Below are 27894 nucleotides of genomic sequence, written 5' to 3'. Positions count from 1 at the left end.
CGATTGAACGCTATTTGATTCTGATCCGAATTTGCCTGCGGCATTAGAAATAGATTTTTTTTTTTTTGCCAAAATTCTTTTTAATCAGGAATTTTTGCAAAGATTTTTTCATAAACTACAATAAGTATTTATCAAACTTTCTAACGGTTTATCTCAAGCATTCATTAATAAAGAAGAGAAATCAGCTTGCTGTCTTCAGTGGAGTTGTCACCTTCAACGAGTTTTATACAACTTTGATTATCTTCAAATACGGTGATTGGTCCAATATCTTCTTCAACAATTTCTTCCAACAGTCGCTTAGTCCAAATTAATTCTTGGCATCCTTCAGCAAGGGAAATAAATTCAGCTTCTGTTGAACTCAAAGCTACGCTTGTCTGTTTTCTCGAACCCCAAGCAGTAACTCCTCCTCCATATTTGATTAGGTACCCGGAATTTGACTTTCTGTCTCTGCAATCTCCTGCGTAGTCAGCATCAACGTACATGCATAGGTTCTCTAGTGATGATCTCAGCTTCAGCTTATAATCTCTTGTTGCATACAAATATCTCAGTACCTTCTTTGCTTCATTTCAATCCTGTTGACTCGGTGAACTTGATTTCTGAGCCAGTAACGAAACGCTTACGGTTATATCCAGTCTGGTTTGCACTGCTATATACAGGAGACCTTCGATAAGGCTAAGATATTGCGAATTGCTAGATAACGGTTCTCTCTCCTCCTTCTCCTGTAAATAGCTTGTGTCCATCGGAACTTTGGATGGCTTCGCATTTTGCAAATTGAATCTTTCGGTTAACTTGCGAATGTATGCTTGCTGATTGAGTTTATATCCTTCATTGTCTTTCTCTACCTAGATTCCCAGAAAACTTCGTACGTCTCCTAGATTTGTAACGGCAAAGTTCTTCTCTAGCTGGTTGTAGATCGACACAAATTCCTCTTCAGTTGCTGTAATAATAATCATGTCGTCAACGTAAATCAGAATAAATTCTGTCGCTCCTCCTGTGGTTTGCGCTTGTACAAACATTGATCAGTTCGACACTGTTTGAAACCTAACGTCTTGAATACTGAATCGACTTTTTTGTTCCAGACCCTCGCCGATTGTTTCAATCCATATAAACTCCTCCTTAATCGACAAACTTTGCGTTCGGATCCAGTGCTGTATTCTTCAGGTTGCCGCATATATATAGTTTCCTCCAGTTGTCCATTAAGATAAGCTGTTTTAACATCTACGTGCTTCACATACATCTTTCTATGACTAGCAATACTCAGCAACATGCGGAACGTAACTTGTTTGGCCACAGGAGCGAATACTTCATCATAATCCACTCCGTACTTTTGAGTAAAACCATGTGCGACAATCCTTGCTTTGTATCGGACGACGTTCCCTTTTTCATCGCCCTTGGTCTTGAATAACCACTTGCATCCAATCGTTTTCGCACCGGTTGGTAAATCAACTAAATCCCACGCATTATTCTTTAGTAGCGCTTGAAACTCCTCATCCATGGCAGCTTTCCACAGCTCCGCATCATCACCGTTCAATGCTTCTGTTGGAGTTCGGGGATCTTTGATGTTCCGTACTGCCTTCAAACCATGGATTGGTGGTGGTTCCTCATTTGTCTGCTGTTGTTGATGCTCACGACTGGTTGATCCTCGGGATATATCTGTAATTGGGTACGACGGCAAACCTTTGTTTGGAATATAATAATCGTTATACTTGCCAGGGAATGCGCGCTCTCGTCCACTGCGCCTCAACACCGGTGACAAGGTGGGTATGAAGTTGTTCGTGGAGGGAGCGCCATTATTGTCACGTCATTTGAATCGTCAGAACTATCTTCATTACCGCTTTCTGTTTGCGAAAAATACTGCGAAACCTCAGAGTCTTGCAGTTCATCGTCATCATCGGGTTCGTCTGGAATCACGCCATTATGGGAAACTTGCAATGTCTTTTCTCCAGTATTGAGTGGCTGTTCATTATTCGAATTAGTAACAGGAATATCTTCTAAAAAATCTAGGCTAACAAAATTGTGATTTCTTGATCGTTTTGATAGATTATTGCCTTTTTCTTAATCTCGTTTTATTGACTCATTGATAAAAAAAACATCTCGACTCTTGAATATGGTCTTCTTAACGGAATCGTATAGACGATAGGCTTTTGTTTCTTCCTCATATCCTACAAAAATAGCTTCTTTTGATTTTGCATCCCATTTCTATCTCTTTTGCTGTGAGGAACGTGAACCATGACTTTTAATCCAAACACACGTACTCGGGACAAATCCTGGTTTTCGTCCAGACCACGCTTCTTCTGGTGTTTGCTTGTGCCCCTTCGTTGGAGAACGATTTACCAAATATGTAGCCGCTGCTACTGCTTCTGCCCAAAAAGCTTTCGGTAACTTCGCTTCAAATAACATGCAGCGCGCTCGCTCCACAATTGTACGATTAACGCGCTCAGCCATACCATTCTGTTCTGGATTGTAGTCAGCTGATGTCTGATGTCGTCTGCCACGCTTCTTCAAAAGGTTCTGGAAAGCTTTGTTTGTGAATTCCTTACCATTATCAGTTCTTAACATTTTCAGCCTTCGTCCAGTTTGATTTTCAGCAAAACTCCTGAATTGGTTGAATGCTCGCATGACTTCGTCTTCACTTTTTCGTTCCAAAAAATACATGAAAATTCGTCTTGTCTTATCATCAGTGAAGGATAGATAATATCGACTTCCACCGAGTGATTTTTCCTCCATGGGTCCACAGATATCAGAATGAACAATCTCCAAAACTTCATCCGCCCTGTGTCCTTTCTTCGGAAACGGCAAGCGAGTTTGTTTTCCCATGGCACATACGACGCAATTTTCAATTTCAGTTTCTTCAAACATAACACCAGACGCTAAACCAGATTTAAGCTGCTTCAAACTGGAAATGTTGAGATGGCCCATCCTTCGATGCCACAGCTGCATGCTTGATGATACACATGTTAAGGACATTCCAGCGCTCTTATCTTCATCGAACTTGAATAGACCTTTGCGAACATCATGGATGCCGGTTGCAATTACTGCTCCACTTGGATTGATATCCTTTACACCATCTCTGCTGAAATGTACTTCATGGCCTCTACGGACAATCTGGCTTACTGATAGCAAGTTATTCGACATCTCTGGAATGTATTTCACGTTGTTGACCTCGATTGGAGCTTCTTCTGGACAACATTTTGCTGCTAGCTTAACGACTCCGGATAATTCGATCTTCATCGGTGCCTTATCTGCTGCTAATACTGTGCCAGTCGCCGGTCGTTGCTCCGTTAATAAATACTTATCCTTGGTAAAATGATCTGAAGCTCCCGAGTCAAAATACCAGGCATCGCTCTCTTCTTCGCTGTTGGTGGACAATACCGCAGAAAATGCAGATCCCTTCTTCTTTCTACAATCTCTTGCGATATGACCGAACTTGTGGCAGTGCTTGCATTTTGGTCCCTTCGGCGGCTGCTCAGCTGACCTTGGATGGTTTGCGCCTTGCTTCTGCTTATACGGGTATACCATCAATGTACCAGTATCCGCTCATGCCCCTATTTCCGCTCACTAGTGTAAAAATTGATTATTTGTGTCAAAAACCAAAAGTTTTCGCACTGATATATGCTAGCAATATTAACAACTTTCAAATGAAGTTGTCTGACATTATTTTCACTTCATAAAATAATTCACATTGAAAACACAAGACCTCGTGAGCGGTTATTGGGTCACTAGGTATTTTTGTGTGTTCCAATAACCGCTCATCCAAAAAATTAAACACAATTTTGAAGAAATGTCGATTTTAGTGTACAGCCTTCTTTATTGCAGTAGTAGCTAAGGTTTGACCATAAAAAATATCAGGATAAATAACAAAATTCAAAATAATGCATTTTTTAGTAAGTTCGTCTCGAAATCTGTTTACCGTGAGCGGACATAGGAACACTTAGATGCAGTAACAAATGCAATTAAATATTTTTTTACTGAAGTTTTTCAAATTATTTTTATTTTGCTGCTGATTATCTATACTTGGAGTTACATTGTGACATAAAAATAATATTGATCGACACAATAGTTATTTTATAATAAAAATTTGAATTCATAACTTCCCTTAAATGAGCGGAATCTGGTGCATGCTTACCTACAAATGCGTTTTTGTCCGACGATGAATGAACTTCCTGCAGTAATTTTGTTTTGATACTATTACCAGTGATCGGGATACCGGAATTTTCCAGTGCCATCAGCATAGCATAGCATTGTATTCTTCGGGTAATCCAGCTAACAAGAGGGTCCCAATCCATTCTTCAGATATTTCAAATCCGACCCCACGTAGTTGATGAGCTGTAGAGATGATTTCGTTGTCGTAAGAATCCATAGAATCACACGATGAAAGGCTGCTTGTAATGAGTTTCCTCAGCAATCCTACTCGTCTCGTAAGGCCATTATCTTCGAAAGCTGCCTCCAGTTTCGCCCATACCTCGCGGGCCGTCTTCGCATCTTTGACGTGAACGTAATTACCAGGATCCAAAAGTAGAATTATTTTTGCGCGAGCCTTGCGATCTTTGGTTGCATCAATAATAATTTCTCCTTCAGCGGTAGGTATTGGTTTCACAACTTCCCAGAGGTCTTCTAGTTCTAAGAACGTCTCGACAGCGAATTTCCACGTTATCCAGTTGTCTCTGCCGATTAATCGCTCTATTGAGGGTAGACTGGACAGACTATGACTATGATGAGTAACTTGAGGAAATTCTCTCCTTCAGTGAGTTGCTTGAACACCAACACCGCTTAATTCAGAGTTGACTCGTGACATATTTCAGTGGAAATGTTTCAATCTGGGCTCAAAACCTCTTAGTATATTGTCGTAGAAAGAACTACCAAAGACAAATTAAAGACCTCCATGTCCCTTGCAGTTGCCCAAAATTTTATGGCTCATAAGGTAATCTAGAAAGCTGTTAAAAGTGTACTGCGACCTGTCAAACTTGGGTACCTTTTGCACTACCGAGGGACCAAATGCAGTACTAGAAGTGGTACTCAATCTGAGCCCGAGTGTAACGGACCTGGAACTACTGTTTGGTTTGAGAGTTGAACAGTGAATGACAAGATTTATTTTTTCATTTATTATCTAGGGTTACTATGATTAAACTCAGGTCCAAACGCCTACTGCTAACAGATATACGAATGCGAAAATGGCAACTTTGACAAAGAAAGCTCTCAGTTAAGGCGAAGTAGGCCGTCATTGAAATTTGTACGCGTCGTTGATGATTGTTGCTAATTCATCTCACGTTTTCGAATCAAAGAAAATCAGTTGGTTTTGCACTGACACAGCTGAAAAAGTATCAGCATACTTTATGCATGTTAGCGCGTACAGTGATACTTTTTCAAGTCAATATGAACTACCAAGACTGAGTTTTCTCACTTTGAAATGCAAGCTGAAAATTCATCATTGTTGCCAAAACGAATGACGGGCTACTTAGCCTTAACTACTGTGGAAGTGCTCATGAGAACACTAAGCCGAGAAGCAGGCTCTGTCCCAGTGAGGACGTTAATGCCAAGAAGAAGAAGTCAATGGAATCCTTGTGGATAGTTCATACATAGAGAAATTGGTGAAGGACTCGCCCGGAAACACTTCGTGAAACAATTTGCCGAAGAAATCAAAAGTAAAATGGAGTTTCTCAACATTTCTGGACCAAAATGTAGTTTCATAAGTTTACTTATATTCCACCAAATCTCTCATTACTTTCGCCTCTCTATATTCGCTTCTGTTAGAATATTTATGCTACAGCTTCTTTCAGTTTCCATCAACGGGTGATCTAAATATAATAATTCTAATGCGTCTCTTAAGTCTTAAATATCTAATATGTTTGACACATGTGTTTCTCTGCGTGTCGCTCTATGTTTTCGATAAATTGCATTGATAATTGCATCAAATTGGGATTAGACTAAGTTGGGTTTGAGTTCGATTTTTTTGAAAAAGGCTACTCCAGAAAACAGGAAAATCATCTGATGCGGGAAGCCTTGCCCATTACCTGAGAGACAGCATCCATTTCTGGATGCAGTTTCCTTTCTAACATTTCTCAACAGTATGATACTTATATTGTTTAGGTACGTTACACTTTCATTTTTGGTGTGTAGTTTCAACGATGTACTTTTTCTGTCTCTTTTTCTTCCTATCTCTTCTTGCTTTCACTAACAGACTTTTGTACAGGTAAAATTTCAAATTAAGGATAATCAAACGTTTTACTTTTAAGGGTAAAAAAACAGTCACCGAAAATATACACTTGTCCTACCACTAATGATTGCAGCTATCACTGAAAATACTAATAATCTTGGCATACATACTGAATAAAGTCTATCGAACCAGTGTTGATTGCCTTTAATTTTGGCTCCGTCGATTGTAATAAGCATTGTCGCACGCAAAATTGGATGTGTAAAACAGCCTATAGTCAAAAGTAGTCTTTTAGAAAATTTCAGTTTTCTCGCATTCAATTAAACAAGACAGTTCAAAAGAGTTGTATGAAAGATCCATTTTTATTCATCGAGTGTTCTTCAGTATCCGTTTGTCTAATTCTAAAAACTCTCAACAAAACATGTTTTATTTTAATATCAACGCAACCTACTTTCTCTTATACGAAACATAAAATGGTGCTGCACTAAAAGAAAACTTGTTTTCCTAATAAACATATTAATTTACAAGAATTATATAACTTAAACAGTAGTAGTAATAACAAAACAAGGTGATAGCAGTCACGCACGACGGGTGGGGCTATTGACTGCTACTCGCGCGCTTTCTTTCTTTCTTTAAAACGGTGGATATGTTCGTTGATTAATCAGTTCTGGTCGTTTGCGGGAAGTGCCGAACAACAGACACTTCCACTTCTTCTTACTGCACAGAGACAGCAGGTTGCCCCAAATTACGAACGAATTTCTAGTTTGCCGTACCGTTGGTTACGCTCTTCTGCTTTTGCTGTTGCGTTTTGTATTGCTCGAACAGGTGCTTGATGTCGGCCAGTGCCCTCGCGATCTGTTGGGCGAAACGTTCCGAATCCTGGAAATAGAATGCACAAAAGAAGAGAAGGGTCAGAAAGTGTTTTTGTTTGAGGGTCAATTTTTGATTGGGTTGAGAGTAACAGAAACAGCCATGGACGCGTTTATAAATAAACGAGTATCGAAAAACCTTAGAAACTTGTAACCTTCTGAACTATTCAGGAGTAGTCGGGCGGTTTCACGAATTAGGTGGAATGAGCACCCCTTGAAAACTGTATACATTCTTGAATTTAAATACTTGAATACATTCCTAAAGTAACATGCAACTCCAAAGCTGCCAAGGTAATGAAACAATAGGCATGTTATAAGTCAGTGTTCTAATTCTAAACCTAAAGAAAATTAAATAAATGATTGAGCTTGAGCTAGATTAGCCGCCCGTGGTTGCTACTCCAGTATCGCCAGATCAGCTGCACTTTCACAAGGAACCAACTAGATAAAAGCCGCCCGTGGTTGCTACTCCAGTATCGCCAGATCAGCTGCACTTTCACAAGGAACCAACTAGATAAATGCTTGGGATTAAAAGACACCCTCAGTGTATAAGTGCTGATGATCTTCTATTTTATTGGCAACAATGGCGCCTGCCACGTCAGAATGCAGACCAATAAGGGGAAGGGGGATGAATTGATGATGCATTAAACTGGCTCCCACAGTAGACCGGATATACCCCTACATCTACGCCAGTTTATGCGGGAAGGTGTAGGGGTGGTAAATTTATGGCAGAGAGGCGTAAACTCTTACCGCTCAGCGAATACTTAACGGATTCAAATATTTTTTTCAGTATACAGTCGAAGCTTGTTATAACGACATCGCAAGGAACCGTCGTAATAGAGAAATGTCACTATAGAGAATAGTTTTAACATTGAAATATTTTTCAAGGGACTGAAAAATGTTGCTATAGAGAGCTTTTGTCGCTATAAAAGTTGTCGCTATAACGAGCTTCGACTGTACTGTCAAAAAATTATTTGAATATCAAGTTCTTAAAAGTGGCCAAAGGATCTCGCAATGGCAATCATTTCAATTCGCATTAATCATTAAGATCTGACATTCAACATTATAAATGAAGAGGTAAGCATCGTTTAGAATGTACTGGATGTGACCACTCGGGCATAATGTCCCAAAGAACCGGCTATATATTTGTTGGATACTAAACAGTTTCAATTCTCTAACTGTAGGGATTAAACATAATAATTTACTGAAATACGTTCCCATGGGCTTGACACATATGTTTGGATGCAAATTGGCCACTTCTTCCTAAATTTGAGACATCATGGGGACCCAAACAAATGCAGGACACAAGGTTATCCAATTCAATAGTTTCTCAACAGGTTTACACTGATGCGTTTTTCTTAAAATTCCTTGATATAGTGGCCACATTATAGCAGTTTCAGGAAATTATCTGTAACTTGAAATTTGCCTACCTCCAGGGGCACAGAAGTACAGCACCCTTTTCAGCCGACCTGACCCAGTAACCCACCTGAATAACTGCGGACACATGAACATTCCTGAAATACTTTGGCCACTTTTAGAAACTAGATATGTGTACCAGTATACTGACAAAAAATAATTTAAATCTGTAAGTACTCGCTGAGCGGTGGGAGTTTAAGTAATTTTTCCTTCACTCAGGCCTATACGGGCTAATGATTGAAGAATGATGCGTAGGGAAACGTTTTTTTTGTCCGTCTATGGTTCAGGCAAATGCTATGAACTGTGATAGATCAACTGTGCTATATTAAGAGTGGAAGATAGAAGCAAGTGAAAGATACAACTACAAAGTACGAAGAAAGGGGCGGGCCTGGGATTGAACCCATGACCTTCCGACTCACTCACGAGTCATTCAAAAGAGTCGACTCTCAAAATTGGATGAACGAATCATGTTTAATTTATACACTTCGTGAAATAAATTTCAAAAAAAGTAAGTTTTTTTTCTCAGAAAATGCATTAAAGTGCTCTAAAGTTACTTCAAAATTACATATGGAAGCATCCCCAATATTTTTTTTTTCGTTTCAAAAGGTCGATATTACCCATATTACCATTAACGTGCTTGGTGTTCAGACAGACCGGACTAGATGATATTTTAGCGTTCGAAAGATACGTCAAGGACTTAATTCTCTTTTGTACGATACTATTTTGATACAGATGTATCATGAGATACAGCAAATATTGCAAACATATTAAATTTTAGGTGAACATTCAGTAAAAATTTCCAACTGAAAGTTAAAAATTTTTTGGGAATTGTTTTGGAGAAGTTTCAAACCAAACTGAGAAAACGACTTTTGGATGAATTTTCTGGCCGAAATATTGGGATAAATTTTGGCGAAAAGCAGGACCAATATCTGATATACCTGCTGAATAAATTACTAATGAACTTTCTGTAGTAATCTGCTGCTATAAAAGGAAAATAAAACCTGTGTAAAAAAAAACACAAATTTTTGGAAGATATCCCAGAGACGCTTGGGAATAACAACTGAAAAAAAATCAAACTGTAAGTTTTCAAAGAAAAAGATCTAATTTAGTTGATCAAATTTGCCAAAGACACCATATTTTTTTTCTCATCGCTGGAGACATCAATATTGACGAACACAATATTTGCGACTAAACACGAACACGAAATTATTGCGACACATTCAACAGGGCATAACTTTTCTACCATTGGGTAAAAATCAATAAAATTTTGCACACTTTCTCATTGATGTGTATTGTTTACATGCTGTAAAACTTGATTCAACGAAAATGGAGGTGATCCAACGCGAGTCGAGAGAACAAATTCTTTCCAAAGATATGGAATTTCCTGACCTGTCGCACCGGCATTTGGGAAAAATGTTGAACATTCACCATTCAACCGTAACCAGAGTGTTGAAGCGGTTGACGTTGGACCACGACAAAGGAGCTACAAGAAAATCGGGACCGGAGAACAAAAAGGAGGAGGGAAAGGTGAAGCGTATGATTGAAGCTAATCCCAACGTCTCAAGCCGTGATTTGGCTAAAAAGATCGGCATGTCGCAGAGCTATGTCCAGAATGCAAAGAAGAGAGCTGGACTACATACATACAAGGTACAGAACTTCCCAAACCGCGATGAGCGGCAACAATCGACGGCTAAAACTCGGGCACGGAAGCTCTACGAGAAGATGCTGACAAAATAATGCTGCTGTGTGATGGACGACGAAACGATTTTAAGCAAATTCCGGGGATGGAGTTTTTCACCGGCAAGAGCAAGTTCGGTGTGGACGACAAATTTAAGAAGCAGAAAATGTCGAAGTTCGCCTCCAAATATCTCATTTGGCAGGCCATCGGCTCTTGCGGACTGAGGTGTGAGCCTTTCGTGACAAAGGGCACAGTAAATGGCGAGATCTACAAATCTGAGTGCCTCGGGAAGCGCCTTTTATCGTTCTTGCAGCAGCACGACGAAGCTCCGCTATTTTGGACAGATTTGGCATCATGCCACTATTCTAAAAGTGTCCTGGAGTGGTCCAAAGGACATGAATCCGCTAAACTGTCCGGAGCTGCGCCCGGTGGAGCAGTACTGGGCAATAATGAAGCGGGAACTTCGTAAGAGCAAGAAGACAGTCAAAGACGAGAAGGACATGTTAAGAAAATGAAAAAAAAACTGAGAAACTGGTACCGGATGACACTGTAATTTTTGGAGTAAACATTTGATTTTTGAAGTAAATATATGTATGAAACTACCCTAAAATTTTGGTTTGTAAATTTGGGATCGTAACGTTGCAAGCCAGAAACGAGTTTTTACAAATAGTTGTTAATTGTTCAACTTTGTCGAAGACACCAACTCAGCATCTTATCATTGGACTGAAATATAAGCGAATTAAATATTTTCCTCTAGCGCTATGTTGGGAGTAGTTTTTAACTAATTAGTTTTTAGGCGAATAGGTCTTATTGAGTTGATCTGCTTTGTCGACTACGCCAAGTTTGAACTGAGATACAAACGAATGAAATGTCATTTGGTGAACATGTCTCAATTAGTTAGCCATAGCGATCAGTTAGCCGTAGCGGTAAACGCGCAGCTATTCAGCATGACCAAGCTGAGGGTGGTGGGTTCGAATCCCACCGGTCGAGGATCTTTTCGGGTTGGAAATTTTCTCGGCTTCCCAGGGCATAGAGTATCTTCGTACCTGCCACACGATATACACATGCAAAAATGGTCATTTATGTTTATTCTACGACTGGCGTGAGGTGACAATTGTCAGTCTCGTATAGCGAGGTGACAATTCTCGACTCGAGTGAAGTGACTCGCCGTGTAAATCAAATGGAGAGTCACTTCACTCGAGTCGAGAATTGTCACCTCGCTATACGAGACCGACAATTGTCACCTCACGTCGGTCGTAGAATAAACCCAATTGGCATAGTAAGCTCTCAGTGAATAACTGTGGAAGTGCTCATAAGAACACTAAACTGAGAAGCAGGCTTTGTCCCAGTGGGGACGTAACGCCAGAAAGAAGAGGAAGAAGAAGTCTCAATTAGTTGATCAACTTTGTATCTTATCACTGGATATACATATTAGCGAACGCCGATTAGCGTCATTTTGGGAGTTATATTGTAACTAAAGATTTCAGGCGATTAGGTCTCATTGAGTTGATCAGCTTTGTAGAAGACACCAACTTTAATTTCATATCTAGTCTGAGATATAAGCGAATAAAATGTTTCCCAAGAGCGCCAACATGTGAGTGTTTTTTGAGCTGATAAGTTTTTAGGGGAAGAGATCTCATTCAGTTGAACAAATTTGTTGAAGACTTCAATTTTGTATCTCATCACTGGACTGGTATATGTGCAAATAAAATGTTTGCTCACTAGAGCCATCTTGGAATTGTGTTTCTCGAACTAATAAGGTTTCACGCAAATAGCAGTTAGTTAGTTATTCATCTTTGTCTAACTAATTATAGGACTTAGCCATAAAGACTTAATTAATTTTAACAACTTTCAAATATCATTTTGTATCTCAGCACTGCACAATTTGCCGGGCTCCATTTAAAGAAAGGGCCAAAACTATCAACAATTATGTAGAGATTTTTATGTTTTTTATTATTTTAAAATATACCTAATTATTATGACCCCTGTTTAAAATTGAATTTAAATTGAAGTTTCTGTGATTTATATACCGTCAAATCGGCTGAAGTAAAAAAATGTGATGATAAAATAAACTATTCATATTTTAGGAAAGCAATATTTCCCTATTGTTATGCACTATCTTAAAGCTGATGGTTCACAACTTTTATCAAGCATGAGAATGGAAAAAATATTAAACTTTTAGTACTATTCAATAATTATTTTTAACATGAAAAACAACTATTGTCGCGTCATGTCGCCGGCATTTCGAATAGTTTACATTTAATTTGCTGCTTTTCAAGATAGCGCTATTTGAATAATAGGATATTTTACATATTTTGACGATATTTTTCATACTAGGTTCATCTAAAATATATTTATCCACTCTTCATCTTCATACACATTTCGATCAAATTCGATCAAATACAAACGAAGTTTGTGGTTTCCTCCAAATTTCATTGCTTTTTAATGAAAACGCATTTTTAAAAAGCGATAAAAAAATACGTGATTTGTGAATAGTCCCTTCTGATATAATAACAACATAACCTAACACATTCAGATTACATATTTTTTCGATTAGGACGCCGAGGACCTGGGATCGAATCCCATCCCCGACATAGTCACTTATGACGTAAAAAGTTATAGTGACGACTTCCTTCGGAAGGGAAGTAAAGCCGTTGGTCCCGAGATGAACTAGCCCAGGGCTAAAAATCTCGTTAATAAAGTCAAACCAACCAACCAGAAAAGTTTTGGTCAAACTTTTTTCCGACCATTGTGTAATGGAGTGAGATACAAGCGAAACAGATATTTGTACGCCGAAAATTTATTTCGTATATTGCTCTTTTTTGGTTGGAGTCTGTGCGCCACTTCTTCTTCTTGGCATTACGTCCTCACTGGGACAGAGCCTGCTTCTCAATGTGCCCTTCCACAGTTATTAACAGAGAGCTTCCTTTGCCAATGTTGCCATTTTTCGCATTTGTATATCGTGTTGCAGAGTACGTTGATACCCAATGCCAGGGAAGTCAAGGACATTTACATTACGAAAAGATCCTGGACCGACCGGGAATCGAATCCAGACACTTTCAGCATGGCTTTGCTTTGTAGCCACGGACTCACTCGGCTCGGCTAAGGAAGGCCCCTAAGTCTGTGTGCCACCTGGAGAGTGAATTCTTAATTAAATAATTCACCAAGTGGAAGTCACCAGTCCTATGATCAGCTTTGCAGACGACAGTTTACTCCTAAACCTCTTCGTTACCAAGATAATGGCACTACAAGTGCTGTCCTTTTTGTTAGGACGCTGGCTGGGACGCACATTCGTTCACATTAAAGTATGCTTGGGGAATCCCTGACATAATGAAGGGCAAGATAGAACTAAACCAAAACCAAGGGCTCAAATCTGAAGATTCAAATTACCGTTTGCGCTGTGTGATCGAACGTAAGGTGACCAATTATTCACATATTCAAATTTGGTTCTCTATATTTTTGCTCGATAATTTTTTACAGGAAGAGAATTGATGAAAAAAAAACATTGATAAGTTCCTGAAGGATTACCCAGAATCATCACTGGAGTTATTTCTAAAGAAATTCCTGAGAGAATCCGTCGGAGAATGTTTTAAGGAACCCTTGGGGAAATGACTTGAAGAATTACTAGAAAATCTGTGTAAATACTTCTGAAGATCTATGGTTTTCTGAACCAAAAAAAATCCTAAATTAATTACAACAGAAAACTTAAGAAATTTGTGAAAACATAGAAAATTCTGAAAGAGTTTTCATATAAATCCTTTCTGAAATTAATGGAGATATCAGCAATAACTTGATGAAGAATTTCATAGAAAAAATTCAGGAGGAATTTTTCAAAGCTTCCAGGAGACATTTCAGAGTGTATTACTAGGTGGAAGGAATCTAGACTTTAGAAAAAATATCTGTCCCTGAAGGAATGTTTCCTGAAAAAAATATCTTGGCGAATCACTGGAAGGATTCCTGAAGTTCTTCCTAGAGGCTAGAGAAAGAATTTCTGGAGTGCCTGCAGAGGAGTCGTATAGCAATAGGCATCAGCATTCTATGCAAGGATTTTTCTGTGAAATTTGTTGGAATTATATTAGGAATTTTCAATGATTTCGTGCGACAATTTTTGTTATTAGGTACATGTTGGAATTTTGTCAGAAAAGACCTACATAGTTTTTATCTTACTTCCCAAAAACTACGAAAGAAATTCTTTCAATTATGTTAGCAGAAAACCTCTCGTTCCTAAAACAATAAAAAATAAATTTGATTGATTATTTCTTTACGAAAAAGCGTATTTATGAGAATGCTTAAAGAAACATTGTTGCCAACAAGTTAACATTTTTGAAATCTTTTTGTTTTGTTTCAATAATAACCCAAAAACCAAAATATTTGAGTTCCAGCTAAACCAAATTCTATGACTGTGTAATATTAAAATCACCCAGTCCTTTTTGATGTTTATGGGGAGCCGGATCCTATTCTTGGCACTTTTGGTTCACTATGGCAGTGCAGACAATTCAGCCGAGAAAAACCCCCCATGTTGAAGTGAATCATGGAAGTGCCAAAGTAGCTCTGCACCCTATCATGCGAATATCAATTTGGTGGAAGCAAAAATCAACTTTTGAGTTGTTTCGATATCATTTCACTCACCGTCGTTCCACAGCTCTTCTTCGACGAAATGTGGAAGAATATCAAATCCTCGCCGGCCACGATGTACGACACACCGTAGCCATCGTCGGCCACGGGTCCGAAGCCGCCACCAGCGCTGATACAGTTCGGATGCTTTTTCAGGTCCATCTTGGCGGTTTGGCCGTGCGGGGTTTGACTAGTGGACAACCGCCATGGTTCGCTGAGCACCTCCTTTAGGAAGGGCGAATCCAGCTCGAGATACTTCGACACAACGTACAGACAGAACAGGTGCCGATCGATACCCTTGCCGCACATGGCGTCCTGGTAGCCTAGCTGGTGACGATCGCAGGCTGCGTTCAGCAGTTTTACCCGTTCTTCGACCTGGATCAATGGACAAAAATTATTATTGAACGTATACTGTGGGACCATTTCTCCGAATCACTCACCCCAATCTTGGGATTCTCCATCGCCTTGACCCACGCCGCAGACTCGATCGTACAGGGACGGACGGTTTCGGTACGACCTTCGCGGAACAAGCGAGTCATGGACGCCTCGTAGGTTAGCGAGAACTTTCCGGCGTCCCGGTAGTAGGCCAACTGCAGGGCCATCTGGAGATAGGCATCCGGCGATAGACGACACTTCTTCATCAATCCCTTGCCGTAGGCGTCGTGCACGAATATGCGCAGGTCCACATCCTTTCGTTAGAACAAAGAAAATCATAATTAGAATCACATTTCTAATACAAATGGGGATATTAGGAGGAAACTTACGTTGAGTAGCTTTTGCGAGGCGAGGTGAGCCTCTTGGATAGCGTCCAGCGCTACCGGATTGTCAAGATCGAACGCAAGGCGTTTCGGCTTTGGTGGTTCAAACTCTGGAATACCGAGGGTGTTTCCATTTTCATCATATCTGTACGACGAACAAATTGGAGCGAAGAAATAAATAGAGTCGTTAAATTCTTGATACTCGACTGTACTCTAGTTAACCTAAAGTACATACAGTAGTAGTTTCGTGCAGTTCAATTTTTGAGACGTCATGCTGTCAAGCTAATAGTAAAAAAGCTAATCACAATACTGAACTAAATCTAAAAAAAAAATTTTTTGAATTAGCGATAATCGTTTCTAGTTAAGTGTTAAGGATATTATTAACAACAATACGGATAATATGAAGCTAGTGCATTTGGAATTAGATACCTATAGCATAGAAACAAGCTTTAGAAGTAGTTAGTAATTACGTAACCCAGTCTGATATATTGTTAGTGTGGAGTTTCGTGTTTCTTATAATTATAACATGATTTTTGTTTCACTAGTCAAAAGTATCTGTTAAACAGATTTTGAAGTTGATTAAAATAAATCGCTAGTGTTAAAAGAATATCACAAAATCATCAATTTACATTCTATATCTATTTGTTTGTATGGGATTTTTCAAAAATCTCGGGAAATTTCCGAAACTTCAAAATAATCGATAGCTTCGATAAAGTTGTTGCGATAACGGAAAAATTGAGAAATGATGGTTGAATATATACAATAATTCAATAAGCATTTCATAGATTTATATTCTCCATATTCTCATACGGTAGCTACGTAGGAGATATGAGTGGAAAAGAAGAAGACCAATGTCATGATAACCCAAGTGACATTTCAAGGTTTTTTGTATGCATGACTTGAATTTGAAATTGAAATATCGAATCGTTTCAAAAACACTATAGTTTCTTCTAGATCCTCTAGAACTAGATCCCTCCAGTAAAATCTTTACTAGGATGCTTCCAGGAACTTCTCTAACGATCCAGGATCTGTTTCAAAAATCCTTCGAGGAATACTCCGAAATTTATCCGGAAATTTCGCAAGGGATTTTTCAAGCGATTTCTTGTGGTATTCTTTCAGAAATTCCTATAGAAAATCTTCCAGAGAACTCTAAAAGGATTCCTCCAGGAAAATCTACCACTTTTCTTGCAGAATATCCCTGCAAGCATATTTTCAGGATTTCCACCAGGTGTTACGCTAGGACGATCTCTTCAAAAATTACTCAAGATATTTCTCCAGAATTTCCTCCGAGGAATCGTCCACTTATACATACAAAGAATATCCCCCGGGAGATTTCTTCCTGGATTTCTCCAAGGATCGTTCCAGGGATTCTACTATCCAGCTGTTTTACAACTCACGAATTTCTCAAGGGATTCTTCAGGAATTTCCAGGAATTCACCCAGTATAACCACTAGTGCAATCGCTACATGACTTATGCCAAGGATTTCTCCTGGGCCTCCAAAAACAAATCTCCGGAGATTCTTCCAAGAGTTCCTCTTGAAATTTCTTCAAAGATTCTCCCATGAATACCTGCAAGAATTTCATCAGAAATTATCCTAAGAATTTTTCCATAGATGACATTAAGAAAACCGCTGAAAAATATCCTCCAGTAAAATCTAGAATCCTCTAGCGATTTCTCCTGGGATTTTTTCAGAATAGGTTTGTAAAAACTCACGTTTGAGATTTTTCATGCGTGAGTTGTCAACCACGCAACTCAGCAGCCAAAATATCATGTGCGAGTTGACTCATCCGTTTGATTCATTGCCGCGTATTTCCACAGTTTTCTCGCACAAAGCCCAGATTTTTTGTTGACCTGGTAGAATTATATTAGGGTGCCAGTGCCATTAGTGGACTACCTAAGCTATAAAAAATTATAACAAAATAACGAAAAGCCTTAACACAGATCTTTTGGCGTCAACAGAAAGATTTCAACCTCTACTATATGGGAAAAATATAAAAAAGTGATAAAACTAATTTTTTAACATAAAATCGCTTGTGCCACTATTGGTACACGTGTTCCAGTAGTTGCGCTAGTGCTCCAGTAGTAGACGTTCGGGAATGATACTAGGAATTTTAAACAAAATGGTAAATTTTTACACAGGTTTAACATTTTTCCCTCGAAACAGCAACTAATATCTTTCGAATGAAGCATAAAGATCATCTCTGGGACTTTTCTTAATTTTTATACATCCAATTTAAAAACTGGTTCCATCCGTTGATCCACTACTGGAACACGACGGCAACTATTGGTGCAAGGGAGCAAGTTTTTTGCGTAAGCTTAATTATTTATATGACTTTTTGATAAAATAAAAAGCTGAAATTTGGTAAATCGACTAAACTAGAGGAGATCTATCCACCAAAAATAGCACATGTCGTTTTTATCGAAAAATGTATGTTTTATTCCATAGTCCAATCTACTGGTGGATTACAACCATTGGTACCGGCACCCTAGTCCTTCCTTACATGAACAACAAAATTCAGTTTTCACGAGTTTTTGACGGGTTTATGACTGAATCATTTTTGACGGCTTGAGTATGATTAAGTGATTTTACAAGAAAATCTCAAGCGTGAGATTTGCGAAGCAGAATCGTCCATAGATTCCTACAGGAGTTTCTCTTTCTCCAGGGATCGCTCTAGAAAAATCTCTGCATGGTTTCCTCTAGAAATTGTTCCAGGGATATCTTCAGGAATCCCTCCATAGGCTCCTGCAAGAATTTCTCCAGGGATTCTTCCAGGAATTCAACGTGGGATTCACTATGGATAACTCTAAGTTTTTTTTTCTAGAGATTTTTCCGGGATTGTTCCAGGAACTTATCCAGGGATTTATCGAAAACCTCCATCAGGAGAGGAGTTCCTGGAGGAAACTCTGTAAAAAATCAATTGCGGAGAAAATCCTGGAGAAATTCATGGGTTAATCTCTGTAAGAATTTCTAAAGGAATTTGTGGATAAATTCGTGGAGGATTTTTTGGAAGCCCAGAACGAAGGTCTGGAGAAATTTTAAGGGGTATCCATGAAGGATTGCCTTGATTTGTTCTGGAGGAATCCCTGGGAGAATTCCTGAAGGAATCTTTTGAGGATTTCCTATAGCAATTCATGAAGTTATTTCTTTTACAATTCATAGAATGTTTTGTGGAATCTCCAGAAGAATTACTGGAGTGATCTCTGGAGGAAATCTCAAGAATAATTTCTAAAGGAATCTCGACGGGGCTACCTGAGGAATTTCTGGATAAATCACTGTAGAAATATCTGGAGTAATCCTTGAAGAAATTGTCGTACTTAGTGTAACCTGAAAAATGCCTTGAAGACAGATGTCTATGAAAATCCATGTAGAGATTTTTCAAGAGGAATCCTTGGAGAAGTCAATGGAAGAATTTATGACGAAATATCAGGAGAAACTGCTGGGAGAATCTTTAGAGGAGTCTCTGGAGGAGTCCTTGAAGTAACATCTGCCATAATTCATGGAACAGTTCCTTGAAAAATTCTTGGAGAAATTCTAGTGAAGGTTTTACTGGAGCAATCTCTGGAGGCATTCCGGCAGAAACTTCTGGCGAAATCGCTAGAGGGATTCCTGCAGAAATATCCCTACTAAAATTCCTGGAATAACCCTTAGAGGAATCCCTGGAGGAACTCCTGGCAAAATTCCTGAACGAATTGCTGAAGGTGTTTTCTTCTTATCGGAACCGGTCTAAAATATCTGGAAGCAAAAAGTTTTTTTTCTGAAGGAATGTCAGGCAAAACCACTAGTGGAATTCCTGGAGAAATTGCTGTAGATATTACGGTAGATAATATAATGGAAAAATTTCTGGTAAAATCCCTGGAAGAAATTTCAAAACAATTCCTGGAGAAATTTCTGGAAGTGTCACTGAAAAAATTTGGAGGAGAATTCTAGAATGAATCTCTAGAGATTTTTCTGGAGTCCTATTTGAACTGGTTGCAACATTTCGATTTAAGCCAAAAGTTATGATTCATCAACGATAAAATGTCGTTTTATTTATAGGTAAAAAAATGAATTACGATTTGCCGAATGATGCCGATTAGTGCTCGTGCCAAAAATTTTCATATTACCTAAATCAAACCGTGCCAAAATCAAACGATTGTTTTTATACAAACTTTTATCACCGTAATTACATATACCTATTTTGAATATGGTAAGCCTCAAAAAGGCCTACAAAAACATTGATATTAAACGGATTGGTGACTGATCAATGATTCATATATGCATTTCCGGGTTGTCAAAATCTAATCGTGGCAAAATCGAACGGGCTCTGTATCATTTTTTTATAATTATTGTCGTAACGGAAATGGTATTTGGGTAAAATAATTTTTTGTCTGAAAGGCCCATATAGCCGTAGTAGTAAACGCACAGCTTTTCAGCAAACCAAATACTCTTGTTTCGTACCTGCCACACGATGTAAAAATGCTAAAATGGTCAATCAGCAAAGGAAACTCTCAGTAAAAAACTGTAGAGGTTCTCATAAGAACACTAAGCTGAGAAGCTGGCTATATCCCGGTTGGAACGTAACGCCGAAAACAAGACGAAGAATTTTATGTTTGATTTATTGGAAAAATGTCTTCTTCTGTCTGTCTTCTGAGACTTCTGAAAATGTCCACATTACAGCCTACCGGAGCCGATTCCGGAATACTCCGACCAAATTCGGCCAAATCTAATTGTTGGCCCTCTTGACACCCTTGTAAATCAGAATGAAAAATCATGGAATTAGAACCTTCGTACCATTATTAGGTTTTCCTCAATCCAAAATGAAAGAAAAGAGCCACTAATTCGTTTGAGCCACATTGTATATTCGATTTTGCCAATTGCACACCCACGCGCCCAGGGCAAAGCTATCTGGTTACTCTATCTGTCCCTAACTTTCTATCTATCAGGCAGTCATTGCTGCTCAATGGCCCACGGCCCTCTTCAGCCCTTAGGCTAATCTTCTGTGATCACAGTCACCATGCTAATAGTACTCAAGGACCGCCTACGCTCTGCAACTCTTGCTGTAGTTGAGCCACTCGGCCGATCGCTTGGCATTAGCTGTTTCTTCTCAGCCGCGGACTGGTAGTTGCTCCGCCGTTGTACTCGTGGTCGATTTCCGACCTCGGATCGGTCGCTTCCTCTTTTCCCGTCGCTTGAGTTTGAGTGGAGGAGCAGCGCAAAACTGCAACGATTACCAGCGAATTGAACTCCAGTGCTCGTCGCTCTCTGCCCTTCGGTGATGTTCAGTACTCTGTTGGGCTTCCCGTGGACCTGTCTCAATCCGGTATTGGAACACGGTTTACCGTTCAGCCACAAGGAATTCGTCTGCCTAATTCGAAGAGGGGGAAATAAAAAAGGCGCCTCTATAGTAGACGCCTTTTCTTTGTCCTTCTACCTCAGTTTGATAGTGCCCTTACCAACTTCGCCTCTGGATTGTCTTTTGTGTAGGTGATTGCACCAGGGTGGGTGTACGGCTGTCAACTACAAACAAAGCTCCCCTAACAATCATCTCTCACGCGGGCCGTCCCAAACAGCATCATTTCTCACGCGGGCCGGCCAAACAGCACAGGTCGAAAACGCGGGCCATGCCAGGTAGCAAATGCTGATGCTTTTCAACACTCAAACAGCGGGATGTCTAGCAGCGTTCTGAGCCACACGAACACATCCACAAAACATGAACGGTAGGCGCACCTCGTTGCGTATACCCCCCCTGGATTGCACGCCGCTACTCAATCGTGGGCCAATCTTTCCACTGCCGAAAGTCAATATCGACTTTTGATTTTTTCCCCCAAAACTGGAGGCACAACAAAATGGCACTGAACGAACGGCTCCGTCGACTCGACACTAGCTTTCTGCCGAATGATTCCTTCTTCTTCCTTTGCTGGATTAAGCGAAGTATGCACTTCAACAGAAAAGTAATCGTCTATCTCGATGCGTGGAAAATTTCTTGCAAGAAATGGTCAAGAAAAGCATTTTTCTTTGATCGCAGTACGCAGTTGAAAAGAAATGTCATTTCAAATGGAGCTCACTGTGGAAAATTTCTTGACCATTTATTTCCGCAGAAATTTTTACTTTTCTTGAGCGGAACAGCATACTTAGCTTTAAGCGGAAGAAGTTTTGTTGTTTCGTTTTGGTCTAGGACAGGACGTGACAGCTCAACAAGGACTGCCCCGTTGTTTTTCAATCAATAACCTTGACGATACAAAAGCCAGTGCTACCAGTATCCTTTTTAAGCAAATCAGTTGAACAAATTCAAGTATCAAGGTTCACAATTTGGTTGTTTCTTGATGCTTCATTCATTTAGCGCAATAGCGAATGCCAGCTTTTTTTTTTAAAGTTGGTTAGATTCAAAACCGGCGATATTTTTAGAGAAAATTGATACAATTTCTAATATACTACACTCAATTAAGTATTTTTGATTTATTTTAGTATTGTAGGAGCACATGCGGTCAACCAAACATCGAATATAGATTGATTTGTAGCAAAAAGATTTCATGAAACATTTTCAAACTTTCAATAAAAACTCTAACTTATGAACTAGGAGCACGGCCGGGCTAGCAACGAAGTGCCCTGTTGCAATCCAACTCAACGATGTGAAAGTAGGCCTTTGCCAAAACGACCAATCAGAAGTGGTCTTTTTTGACAGGCAAATGGTTTCAAATTTGCACTAGTACCTGACAAGTCCTGTCCTAGGTTTTGGTACGACTGCTGAGTACTGTCATTTATTTTGGCAAAGGGCGTATGCGAATAAATGGCTCATAATAATTTATGCTGAAGTTGCTCAAAAGACATTCGAATTGAACGTTACACAACTTCACTATGGGGTTTGAATTTTTCATGAATCGGTAGCGGCGATTCATGAAAAATTCTAAATTTTCCCTTCCATTAAGGCGCCATCCACAAATTACGTAACGCTCTAGGGGGAGGGGGGAGTATGCTCAAGCGTTACGGCTCATACACAAATTTGAAATATTCATACAAAAAGCGTTACAGACGGGGGGAGGGGGTCGAAAATTTCCAATTTTAGCGTTACGTAATAAATGGATGTCGTCTAAGAAGTTTTTTAGAGACTGAACTGATCTGATTGTTTAGCTTCAAGCGACATACTAAACGACAAACGAACTAAATAACGCAAGTCTAACCACATGCCAGAGTGAGTGCACTACATCTAAAACTAATAATGATCTACACTCCCGTGCATAAGTTTGGGTTCACCTCCTAAAAAACATACAAAAGTGTTCTGTCCATATCTCTGTGATTACCTGTCCAATTGAAACTCTTTTAGCCGCATTCAAAAGGCAAAGAGTTATTCCTACTTCGTATGTATTTGTACAAATACATTTTTTTTTTTAATTTTATATAATAAATTTTTACTTGAAATTGTGATATTTTTCAAAAAACACACTGAAACATCATATCTGATTTCCTCAGCATTGGATCGACCAAAATTTTAAAAGTGCCATTAGAATCGTAATCTTATATTATATTCTTTGAAGAGACCTCACGAAATTTTGGCAGAAAAATCTGAAAAGTATTCAAAATCAATGAAACAGTCAGTCTAGTCATCGTGCAAGAGTTTGGGTTCACCTGAGCTGCACGCACATTCTTCTTGTCAATATCTTTCCCATTTTTCAACCGATTTTAATAGTTTAAAGCTTTTTCGAGTGCAAATAATGGTGCGTACATGACTGGTTTGAGTTTTTGTGTTTTAAGTAATTTCAGGTGAACCCAAACTTTTGCACGATACACCATACTGAGGGGTGAACCCAAGCTTTTGCACGATGACTTGAATGACTGTTTCATTGATTTTGAATAATTTTCAGATTTTACCGCAAAAAATTCGTGAGTGCTCTTCAAAGAATATAAGATTACGATTCTAATGACACCTAGTTTTTAAATTTTGGTCGATCCAATGCTGATGAAATTAGACATGTTTTTCCAGTGTGTTTTTTGAAAAATGTCACAATTTTAGGTAAAAATTTAGTATACAGAGCTTAAAGAATGTTTTTGGAAAAATACATACGAAGTAAGAATAACTCTTTGCCTTTCGAATGCGGCTTAGAGAGTTTCAATTGGACGTGTAATCACAAAGATATGGACTGAACACTTTTGTATGTTTTTTAGGGGGTGAACCCAAACTTATGCACGGGAGTGTATATACAACAGCGTATTCTGTCAGACAAATCGATCAGACGCCAACGAAGTCTTGGCAAATGGTCTCTAGAGAAGTTCTTGTCCATTATCTCTATGCTAGCTGTCCCTCAGTGAAACATACAAAGGATTACCTCTAGTTGCGGCTAAAACTAGAAAAATCTTACAACAAACGCGTAACATAGAGGTTATCTATAGTTTTGGCTAAGTAACTCTGAGCTAGGATATCATTCGTGGAGTGATTCCTTATAACTGCCTTTTTTCGTGCCTAAAGGCTTAGTCTCTGACTGAAGTCTAAAGCATAGCTTGTGTAGTTAGTTGGGAAAAGAGCGCATTTCTTCGCCCTCGATATGCATGGGTTCAAGAATAGGGTTCACAATTCAAGTTGCCTTGAAAAATATTCGCGCTCTTGGTCGCCCTTGGCTTTTGGGTAAGACCCGGGAACACTACGAGGTGCCAAGAAGACCTTTATTTGACAGATTTACAGGATTGCGTAACACTCTGGGCCTTATCAATATTTGTTGTTGTTGCTATCATCAGTACACCACACAGGGCTTGCGACTTCAATGCTTCCATCACAGAGAAACAGACGTAACACTTAGAACAAATCTCGATCAAAATCATAGTCGCGAAATCATGTACGCCCAATGCTAAAAACACTGTAGTTGGCCGATGGACCAACAGGTGGCGGTAGTGTGTAAACGTCAAACACGAACAAAAACGACGCGAGCGCTGCGGGTGGTCGATTGACCACCTACCCAATATTTGAATCGATCGTTAAAAAGTTGGTCGATGGACAGCGATGAGAGTGTGACGTCTGTTTGTCTGTGCTTCCATGCTTGGTGTGTTTCTCGAGCTGAACTCCTCGTAACAGGTTTTGTTCATAGATGATCTTATTTGGTATTTGGAGCCACCTTACTCACTACAGGCTTTCAGGGTCCCAATCTCACGTGCCTTCCGTCGCTTCTGCCACGCCTTCCTACACGTTGGGTATCAACTTCTGAATATGATATGTGAAAGTTCCTTCTGAAACAGGTTCCAGGTTCCCTAGTGCAATTGTGCCCATATCCACAAAAAAATGTCCAGAATTTTCAAAGTCATGGGCCCTTGTTGGACCCTTCATAAATAATGTATCAGTTTTTTGTAGCGCCGCTCATAGAGGTCGCTTTTAGCACGAAAATGTTCGCTTTCAGAAGTTATGAAAACTCAGAAAATTTCAAAACATGCCTTGCAAAATATGTAATTTGCTTAGTTTTTTAAAATCTAGATCAACATGCTAAAAGGATAAAAATCACCCTTGGCATGTAAAGAATAGCTCCGACTGTTTGTGAAATCTAACTAGAAAATACAAAAAATGGTTTTGGGTCGGGTATGGTATTAAATTCTTGTTGTAATAACTAAATTTGTCATTTAGTAGTATTTCTGAGAGTTTTGACTGGTATTCAAAATGATAAATAACATATTTTATATGATAGTACATTTTGCAATTAAGTTGATATTTTCAGCCTTTTTGGAATGTCTTAAAAATATCTAAGAAAAATCATTCTATTCTTGATTTGCTGTTGACCTCTACCCGGGGAAGTCATTACACATCTGACCTAAGATGCTTAATGATTTCATACGCAAAATGCTACCATCGGTTCGAGAAAGTGAGACGATTCATGAAAGATTTTCATGATAAAAACTGCCTATTACAATGCAGTAATAATTTAAAAAATACGGAACGTGTAATCATTTGGTAATTTGTAATATCCTGATATAAATATTTCTATTTAAAATCTAGTATAAAAAGCTGCATAGGTATGATTAGCCATTTCAAAAATCCAAGTGAAAAGAATATGTTAGTAACGTAACTACTCGTGACGTGACTTGATATTAGTACCTTACTGCTAGTGTTGTTAGTCAACCAAGATTCTCCATCCGACTGCACAGTTAGTATGCTAATCTAAATGAACAACCCGCAAACGACTTGCCCCTAGGGCAAGCACTCCAAACCAAAGACCATTACCGTTTCTGAATCTGCTCTTCTGCAACAATGTTCTCCCAAACGTGTGCCATCACAGGCGCGTCAGCCCTGTTTGGTTTTGGTATCGAGATGTGATTGAATGCATTGAAGGTTTATTTTTGGTAGATATATGTGGTCGAGAGGAAAATATAGAGAGGATTAATAGTACCGACGATCTTCGTAGATATCTTTATACAAAAGGGTTATGATATGGGGGGGCGATATTCGATGAGAATGGCCAACACACAGGGTGCTTGAATTTGGTGGGTGTTGAGTGATGGATCAAATATGTTTGTGGTAACCAGCAGACCATCGACCTGTATGCACATGTTCCAAAGCATTTCTTCCAGCACCGTCGTCATCTCTACTGCGCACACAAAAATTAAACTAAAGAATAAACGAATGGATTCCAGTTCAGTCCAATTCCCATAACTATGCGAAACAATTCTACAAACCGAAGCGCGTAAAATATATACAACAGAGCTGTCTCAAAAAATGTGTTCTCTATCTGTAGGAGTGCAAATAGTCGACTTCAGTTCGACCTAGCAGGAGAGCAAATTAATTACCGCGGATGGGTCTCTTCCATGATCAACATTTCCCAGATGTGCGACATCACTGCTGCGTCCGCCCTGGGAGAAGGTAATTGCCGATGTTCGAAGGGGGTGATTGTTTTTTTGTGTGTGTATGCATGTGGATACAATACATGGCCGATTGGGCGAGGTTATGGTTCATTCAAGATTCGAGGAAAGACAAATACAAATGGGAGAATACATTATTGACTTGATTCGAGGTGCAATGTTTTTGTACACACGTTCTACACTGGTAGTAGCTAGGTACAATACGGTATGAATGAACGTTTTTCTATGCCATGTGATTAGGATTAGAGTAATTCGCGCTAAGATCGGCCATTCTAAATGCTCAATATGTAATGTGCTAGTTTGCAAGCTCCAGTCGAGTAAATAAAGAAACTGCATTTGATTGGTCAAATTGATAGACCCCTCGTTAGTTAAAACCGGTTTTTCAGGACCCCTCGATTTTTAACAATTCTTGAAACATTAAAATTGCCATAACTGAAACATTTCTTCGATGACTCCTGCACAATAATTTGGAGAGAGGAAACATGGGAGCTTCATTTTAAGGTAGACGGGGCAAAGTAAGCATATCAAGAAATTATTTCATGTATTTTTTCATCGTACAATTCTTGTATGCAGTTTAATCATAGCATTCTATCAAATTAAATGGATAGTATTATTATGTAGCATTATGAAATATTAAACATGTCTTATCGCTAATCAACGATTGTAGGTGGGGCAAAATGAGCACCCCAGTGAGGCATAATAAACAAGTCAAGATTTGCAAGGTTTAGATGTTTTTAAATCTTGTTTTTCATTTGGCAAGTCTTTGTAAAACGGTTCATAAAAAGTAGAGGGGAAAACGGTGTTGAACACATTATGTTTTGTGAAGTTATATGAGATCTTCGGTCATACAATTTTAATAGGCTCAGAACAACTAATATTTCAAATTTTAGAAGTAATAAATTATTTTTAAAATTTCAAATATCTGTTAAACGCTAGAAAAGAAAACCATGCAGCTACAAAATATTTGTGATTTGGGAAGATTTGTGATTTTCTTTACATTCTTCTTCTTTTTCATCGCTTGCTCACTTTGCCCTACCTTCACCTATACAATTCAAGTTAATTCGCCAATAGAAGTAAACGTGATATGGATAGATTTAATATATTTATCATTACAATATTATTACACTGGATAAATATCCATTAAGGGTTATTTCGACTTCCAGAAAGATCTTTCATTTCAGGGGTGGATGACTTTTTTGCACTCTTCTGCTCATATCTTTCGACTCAATTAATAAATTCTCAAAATGTTAACGATTTTGTGTAGGAGATTAGTTACACCTTCAAATGCATTGGAAAACATGTTGTTACCGGTGGCCATTCCGAATGCACCGAATGCACGACCGGAAATGTAGTGCACACCTTCTGTTCCACCAGTGATTCTTGGTAAAATTTCAATATATTGCTGTTTGCATTTGAGATGCAAATCTCGACTAAACATCCTTCGAATGCGGTAACACAAAACAATCAAAGGACACCTAGCAACGATTATATAAATCACCGCCGCCCTAGCAAGAAAAATCTATCCTTGACATCGCATTGCTTGTGAAAAATCTTACCGCATTTGGTGTTCCCGCATTTGATATTTGCATTTCAAACGCAC

The 27894-nt window shown here is 39.0% G+C and overlaps 1 protein-coding gene across 5 annotated transcripts in view; it reads right to left on the bottom strand.

Moving 5' to 3' along the window:
• Window positions 1–5691: 5691 nt before the first annotated feature.
• Window positions 5692–27894, bottom strand: part of LOC5566521 (carnitine O-palmitoyltransferase 1, liver isoform) — a 155975-nt gene continuing 133772 nt past the window's right edge. For 3 of the 5 annotated variants that reach the window (XM_021845450.1, XM_001650864.2, XM_021845451.1), the window contains exons 8-12: window positions 25660–25725; window positions 15490–15628; window positions 15166–15414; window positions 14741–15100; window positions 5692–7030 (exon numbers count right to left, since the gene is read on the bottom strand). In XM_021845450.1, the coding sequence (XP_021701142.1) occupies window positions 6911–7030; window positions 14741–15100; window positions 15166–15414; window positions 15490–15628; window positions 25660–25725 (934 nt within the window). In that variant the 3' untranslated portion in view covers window positions 5692–6910. Of the gene's footprint in view, window positions 7031–14740; window positions 15101–15165; window positions 15415–15489; window positions 15629–25659; window positions 25726–26222; window positions 26286–27894 lie in introns of all 5 variants that reach the window. The other 2 variants (XR_002500612.1, XM_021845452.1) reach the window with 2 other exon arrangements.

This window comes from Aedes aegypti, chromosome 2, assembly GCF_002204515.2.
Source record: "Aedes aegypti strain LVP_AGWG chromosome 2, AaegL5.0 Primary Assembly, whole genome shotgun sequence".
Taxonomy (NCBI): domain Eukaryota; kingdom Metazoa; phylum Arthropoda; class Insecta; order Diptera; family Culicidae; genus Aedes; species Aedes aegypti.
Note: the sequence above shows the minus strand (reverse complement) of the source record. Positions and strands in the feature narration are given on the sequence as shown.